Source organism: Hypanus sabinus, chromosome 6 (genome assembly GCF_030144855.1).
Source record: "Hypanus sabinus isolate sHypSab1 chromosome 6, sHypSab1.hap1, whole genome shotgun sequence".
Classification (NCBI taxonomy): Eukaryota; Metazoa; Chordata; class Chondrichthyes; order Myliobatiformes; family Dasyatidae; genus Hypanus; species Hypanus sabinus.
In genome coordinates, this window is record NC_082711.1 from 63,131,959 (window position 1) to 63,139,604 (window position 7,646).

Consider the following 7,646-nt stretch of genomic DNA (forward strand, 5'->3'; position numbering starts at 1 on the left):
TTATTGAAATGACTTTTAAAACACTGAAAATTAAATGAATAAAATACAGCTTTTTTAATAGTAACAGTTATTATTTTAAAGCACTGAAAATTCTATTATCCTTCAAGATATTATCATCATCACTCTCCTCCTGACTGTCTTTATTTCAAAAACGGTAGGAGATGCAGGTCTACTTGTCCTGCTCCTTCTTATTCAATTGTCCCCTGTGCCAAAACTGTGAGAGCGTGCCAGTATGCGGAGCTCTGTGCTCGCAAATCCCCGCAGGCTATCTCCCTTAGTCGGAACGCTGGCTAATTCTGAGCCAGTTCGGATGTGCCAGGAAATGGGTTGCCACAAGGTCACAAAGAGTAAAGCGCAAATGTGGAGTAATATGCTGCACCTCAACAAAGGTCAATGTATATAGAGTGTGTCATCTATTGGGAAAATGCCAGAATTGCGGGGAAAAAACGTTAACAAGATTTATTAATATAATTTCATCAAGTTCTGTGGGCCGGATTAAAAAGCTTAACGGGCCGCATATGGCCCATGCCTGGTCTAGGACCAGACGCCACAATCTCAGAGTACAAAGACAGCACACTAGAACAGAGATGAGGGAGAATTTCTTTAGCCAGAGGGGGGTAGATATGTGGAATACATTACCACAGACAGCTGTGGAGGCCTAATGGCCTAATTCATTTCCTATGTCTTATGGCCATATGGTCTCCAGCTGACCCTCTGCTGTTACCCCTGGAACCTCTTGGTGATGTAACTTGTCTATGTGGCTTCAGCATCCATACGTAGTGAAGTTCAGTTCTATTCCGCTACAGAGCTATAAAGTGGCCAAGCCAGACAACATCCCAGGCCGAGTACACAGGGAGTGTGCACACCAGCTCACTGACATCTTCAACACTTCACTCATCCAGGCTACTGTCCTCACATGATTCAAATCAGCAACCATCATCCCTGTACCAAAGAGCTCGACACCTTCAGAACTAAATGACTACAGTCCAGTGGCATTGATGCCAATCACACAAAGTGCTTTGAACGGATTCCTGCACACTGGATGCTCACCAATAAGCTTACCGACAGAACTGTTCGGTGACAGATGCCACCGTATCTGTCATGCATCTGGCCCTGACACACCTTGAAAACAAGGACACTTCTGTCAAAATGTTGCTTCTGGATTTCAGTTCGGCATTCAACACTAGTGTCAAACAGACCTTGTTGAACAAGGTCTCATTGTTGAACTCATTGGTCTAAATACAAAAGCTGCGCAACTCAGTATTAGACTTCCTAACGAACAGACCTCAGGTAGACTGCACGACTAAATTCTCATTGTCAATTCACCGTGACACAACAGTGGCGGGACTCATCACTAACAGCAATGGTACGGCTACAGAAGAAGTTGGAAGAGCTTGAGGCCTGGTGACAGGCAAGTATCTTCCTCCTCGATGTCAAAAAGACAAAGGAGATGGTTATCGATTTCAGGAGAACTCTGACCACTTACACGCCTCTACATCGGTGACACAGCAGTGGAAACTGCAAGTAGTTCCAATTCCTGGGAGCAAATACCTTGCTCAACTTCTCATGGTCCCAGAACACATTCCACACAATCAAGAAAGCTCACAAATGCCTCTTCTTTTTGAGGAGGCTGAAGAGAGCTGGCCTTTGTACATCAATAGCACGTCCTTCTACGGGTGCGCAGTAGAGAGCATCCTAACAAGCTGCAACTTTGCAGCGGACAGGAAGACTCCTGTTGGTTTTGACGACCCTCTACTTAGGTAGTCAAAACTCCCCAATGCATCACCAGCACCAGTCTACCCGCCAGCAAGGACATATTTACAGAAAGATGACAGAAAAAGGCCAGCAACATCAACAAGGATCCTACCTATCCAGCTCATGGATCATTTGTCCCACTCTCATCAGGGAGAAGGCCAACATAGATTTAGGCCAGGAGCACCAGACTCAAAAACAGTTCAATTCTCCAAGCTGATCAACACCTCCACCCACTAACCCATCCCACAACACTCCCACCACTAATACTTTATCATTTCCTATCAGAGTCACCTGATGTACAGCCACTTCTGTGCCTAGCGTCATTTTATGGACATACAATCAGTCTAAGCACATAAGCTATCTTATGTATTTATACTTATTGTGTGTTGGTTTATAATTGTGTTCTTTTTCCTATTGTGTTTATATTTTGTGCTGCATCAGATCTGGAATAACAATTATTTTGTTATATATAACATTTGTGTATGGGAAATGACATAATCTACGTCTCTCATAACCTTTCCACCAACTCTGAGTTATTGGAATGCTTGTATGACTGATCTTCCTCCAACTAAATTTTTGGAAGACTAAGCCTTTACTTTTACCAATGCCAGTAAATTATATTCTCAGTTTCTGTCTGATGATGACATGGGCAATCTGCAATTTTGCTATTTCCTTTATCCCACAATATCTGCTCTGATCCCACTTCCCCATTCATGAAACAACTTCTTTTCACTTCTGTAACATCTGATTTTGGCCACTGAAACCTTCAAACATGGCTGTACACCTCCAGATTCACATGATTCCAACACTTTCACTGGAAGCCACCCATCTTCCATCATCCATAAACACAGGAAGCCACCCATCTTCCATCGTCCATAAACACAGGAAGCCACCCATCATCCATCATCCATAAACACAGGAAGCCACCCATCTTCCATCGTCCATAAACACAGGAAGCCACCCATCTTCCATCGTCCATAAACACAGGAAGCCACCAATCTTCCATCGTCCATAAACACAGGAAGCCACCCATCTTCCATCGTCCATAAACACAGGAAGCCACCCATCATCCATCATCTATAAACACAGGAAGCCACCCATCTTCCATCGTCCATAAACACAGGAAGCCACCAATCTTCCATCATCCATAAACACAGGAAGCCACCCATCTTCCATCATCCATAAACACAGGAAGCCACCCATCTTCCATCATCCATAAACACAAGAAGCCACCAATCTTCCATCATCCATAAACACAGGAAGCCACCCATCTTCCATCATCCATAAACACAGGAAGCCACCCATCTTCCATCATCCATAAACACAGGAAGCCACCCATCTTCCATCATCCATAAACACAGGAAGCCACCCATCTTCCATCATCCATAAACACAGGAAGCCACCCATCTTCCATCATCCATAAACACAGGAAGCCACCCATCTTCCATCATCCATAAACACAGGAAGCCACCCATCTTCCATCATCCATAAACACAGGAAGCCACCAATCTTCCATCATCCATAAACACAGGAAGCCACCAATCTTTCATCGTCCATAAACTATGGCTCTCTTAAAATCTTCTATCATTACCTCCTCATCCATCTAAGGCTGGCTCTTCTCTTTGGAATGAAGGAGGATAAAAGATAATTGATAGAGGTGTAGAAGATTATAAGAGGCATAGATAGAGTGGACAACCAGCACCTTTATCCCAGGAAGGCAAGGGCTAATACCAGAGGACATCCTATTTGAGGTAGAGATGAGCTAAGTGAATGGGCAAGAGCGTGTGAGATAGAAATAATGGGGGAAAGGTCACTTACATTGGTAGAAAAAAATTAAAAAAACATAAGTGACTTTTTTCATTTGAGAGAGATTGTTAAATGCCAGTGCCTAGAGGGACTTTGGTGTCCCACAAATATCGCTTACAGATGATGGGCTGGTGGAGTGAGCAATTAGGAAAGCAAATAATACGCTGGCCTTTACCATGAGGGGATTTGAGTACAACAATAGACACAATTGTTTATGGCTTTTGTGAGACTGCACCTACGATATTGTTTACAGATCTGTTCTCCCACCTGAAGAAAGATTTACTTAAAACAAAGGGAATACAAAGATTTCCAGGGCAGGTGGGGAGAGGGGGAATATTGTTTGAGGAGACATTAAGCAATTTGGTCCTATTACTTTTAGAAATCAACAGAATGAAAGGTGAAACAAAATTCTTACACACTTTAGAGGGTACAAGCAAGGATGAAAGCTCACTTGATTGAATGCCTCAAAATTAGCGTTGGCTATCAGGACTTAGATAACATGGAAGTGAATCTTCGGAAATCTCACTCCAAGAGGACTGTCAGTTACAGCCACTGGGTATATTCAAGACAGATCAATGCATTTTTATGATTAAGACAATCAATGTGTCAAGGTTTGGGGCAGGAAAGCACAGCCAAGTTAAAAAGATCAGAAGCATAAGAATGGCATATTCATGTCTCTACCTCTTATGTTTTTAAATGCTCTTGGATCTTTATTGTGTTATTTGTTCATTTCTTATATGATGATTAGAGTATTTGGGGGGGGGGATGAGCTCAGAGTTAAGTGGTGATGCATTAAGGAGAGGAAAAAGAAAAGGTCAATTTGATACGGCTTGCCATTTGGGAAGGATGTAGAAGTAAAAGGTTATTTATTCAGCAAGGTCATATACACACTGAGTGGCCACTTTATTAGGTAGACCAGCTCATTAATGTAAAATGTAATCAGCCAATCATGTGGCAGCAACTCAATGCATAAAAGCATGCAGACGTGTTCAAGAGGTTCAGTTGTTTTTCAGTCCCAGCATCAGATTGGGGAAGAAATGTGATCAAAGTGACTTTGACTGTGGAATGATTGTTTGAGCCAGACGGAGTGGTTTGAGTATCTCAGGAGCTGCTAATCTCCTGGGATTTTCACGCACATAGTCTTCACATCCTCGTCTACTCCGAACAATTTCCACAGAAGTGGCATCAGTACCCTCCACCCAACAAGCTCGTGATAGCAAGGCCCCCAGTAAAGACCTTGATCTGCAGTATAACAAAAATGAATCGTTCACCTGACAGTTCAACATGCCACAGGTTCTCTCTCTCCCCAATAAAGGGGAAAAAGAGGTGTTCCCTTTCATAGCAAGAGTGGAGGCATAACAAAACAGCTCACTGATTAACAGTGATAAAGTCTGGCATGCCATTTTTTTTCCTGAGTTCTGTGACTTGAAAATTGGAAACAATCTCTCACCCACTGACATTTGTGAATGAGAGAGAGAAAAAAAAATTAGGCCTATCAAATCTGCTTCACCATTTCATCATGGTTGATCCATTTTCTCTCTCAACCACAATCTCCTACCTTCTCCCTGTACCTGTTCATGCCCTGACTAATCAAGAGTCTATTAACCTCTGCCTCAAATATACCAAATGACCTGGCTGCCGCAGCTGCCTGTGGCAAAGAATTCCACAGATTCAACACTCTCTGGCTAAAGGAATTCCTCCTCATCTCTGCTCTAAAAGGACGCCCCTCAGTTCTGAGGCTGAGTCCATTGGTCTTAGACTGTCCCACCATAGGAAACAACCTCTCCACATCCACACTATCAAGGCCTTTCAACGTTCGATAGATTTCAATGAGGTCACCCCTCATTCAGTTAGCAGAGGGCCAGAGCCATAAAACACTCTTCATATGGCAATCCTTTCATTTTCATGAGCTTCCTTTGCACCTACTCCAATGTCAGCACGTACTTTCTAAGATAAGGGGCCCAAAACTGCTCTCAATACTCCAAGTGAGGCTTCACCTTTGCTTTATAGAGCTTCAACATATAAAAAAAATCAGGTCAAGTCAATTCCGCAATCAATCAAAATAGCCTTCCTGACACAAAACATGAAATTATCAGCAATGTTAAGATGCATTTAGATTCTATACACAAGGGTATTCATTTTCTAGATTTAAAAATATTCATAGTTTTTGGATGATTTATATTTATAATTAATACTTTAACTCCAGATTACCTTGCTTCATGATTAATGCTAAGTATTGCTTATCTATCATGTTAGAAGAGATTGACTTACCCCTCCTTATGATTTTGTCTGAGAAGTTCTTTTCTGTTTCATTGGCAAATTCGTTTTGGTACTCTGGGGGTGCATCATCCAGAGATGTGGGGGAAGGCCCTGTGAAGGCTTGACACGGTACATTCGGAAGATGCCCCTGACGAATGTCTTCTTGGGGTGTATACCTTGGAGCAGAGTATTCCTGCGACAGACAGCCTGAAGGGCAATCCAGATAATATCTGTCGTGAAATTTCCCAGAAATTGCTCCTGAATTGACTGTCTGTGCTGGGAGATAAGGTGGTGAACGTTGTTCCATTATTCCCACATTCACTGGTTGGTTAATTGTTTCTCTGAAATGAGGATTAGCACATCATTGTATCATAACATTACAGAAAGTATATTCCAAATCTGAACTGCAACAACATGGATTATGAACAGGAGAAGATCTGCAGGTGCTGGAAATCCAAAGCAACACACACAGAGTGCTGGAGGGACTAGGCAGGCCAGGCAGCGTCTATGGAAAAGAATAAACAGTCTTACTCTGATGCCTCATCTTTCTTTGATGAAGGATCCCGGCCCAAAACTTCGACTGTTTCCTCTTTTCCATGGATCATCATGTTTCACTTTCAATTCAGTTATTTTCTAAAAGTGTTACTTTAATTAAAAACAAGAATTGTACTTACGGAAAGCCTGTTACAGAGCGGTTGCTCAAGCTCAGAAATGGCAAACTGCTTATCAATAATGAATAGTACAAAGTACAAACAGTGCCTTTTGTTTACAATAGCACTTTGTGACATTTCAAAGTCACACTTACTGCTTCATTTACAGATGGTTCCCTTGGAAACTTTAAGTTCAACAAATTTTCCAGGAAGCTTTACTTTAACTCTTGATATGAAATGGTAGAAAGGGGGTCTTAAATTCCCTCTAACCCCTATCAGCCGTCTGGCCCTCAACTCCTCGCTCATCTGTACCTCTTCTTCCATCTGAAGATTCTTAGTTTTCTTATTGTGGGAGTTTATATAATTCTTCTGCTCCAATCACTAATCTTTCTGAGATCAAAGCATGAGTGGTGTTCCCAGCTGACTTACTTCCTTTCCCATTTGAGGTGATGACTCAATTCATATCCTTCTGGCTGACATTACCTATCTTAAACCAGAAATGCTCAGCAAGTACATAAACTTCTGCTGAAGTACCAATAGCTGCATTTGGACCAATTAATTCCTTAAAATTCAGGCTATCTCAATCTGTCCCTTGTACAGACAAGCAGATAATCCCAGGGATATTTCTTTTGTTATATAAATTAAGTCAATTTTATTACACTGGTAACCACATTATGACATTGATCCTTGCAGCGGTTATCTTCTAGCCTGCCAGATGTTGACATGAACATTTTAACCATTTTCACATCTGATTTATCATTCAACAATTTAATAGTTCAAAGGGTCAATGGTTCAAATTAACATCAGAGAATGTATGCAGTATCCAACCTGAAATTCTTACTCTTCACGGGCATCCATGAAACAGAAAAAAACCAAAGAATGAATGACAGAAACATCAGAACCCCAAAGTCCCCCCTCCCACACTTGCTTCAGCAAAAGCACTGATCCTCCCCCCCCCCCATCATGCAACCAATAGCAAAGACTCCAAAGAGACCATGATCTAGAGTCCATCCCAACACTTTGGTAACTCAGACAGGCTTTAAGAGAGAGGGAGAGAAATTGCTCCTGCAACAAACGAGAGCGGAGACCAGCAGCTCGCTGCTTCCATGTTACAATCCTCCATGTCTCCCAACTTGAGAGGCAACAAGCTCTCACTCGCCATCAAGAGAGAGAAAG

General features: G+C 42.1%; 1 protein-coding gene across 1 annotated transcript in view; it reads right to left on the bottom strand.

Moving 5' to 3' along the window:
- zgc:110410 (uncharacterized protein LOC553618 homolog) overlaps positions 1–6,428 on the bottom strand; it is a 31,488-nt gene extending 25,060 nt beyond the window's left edge. Inside the window, exons 1-2 of the mRNA XM_059971456.1 lie at positions 6,352–6,428; positions 5,833–6,161 (exon numbers count right to left, since the gene is read on the bottom strand). Coding sequence (XP_059827439.1) covers positions 5,833–6,161; positions 6,352–6,428 — 406 coding nt within the window. The remainder of the gene's footprint in view (positions 1–5,832; positions 6,162–6,351) is intronic.
- Between the last annotated feature and the right edge of the window lie 1,218 nt (positions 6,429–7,646).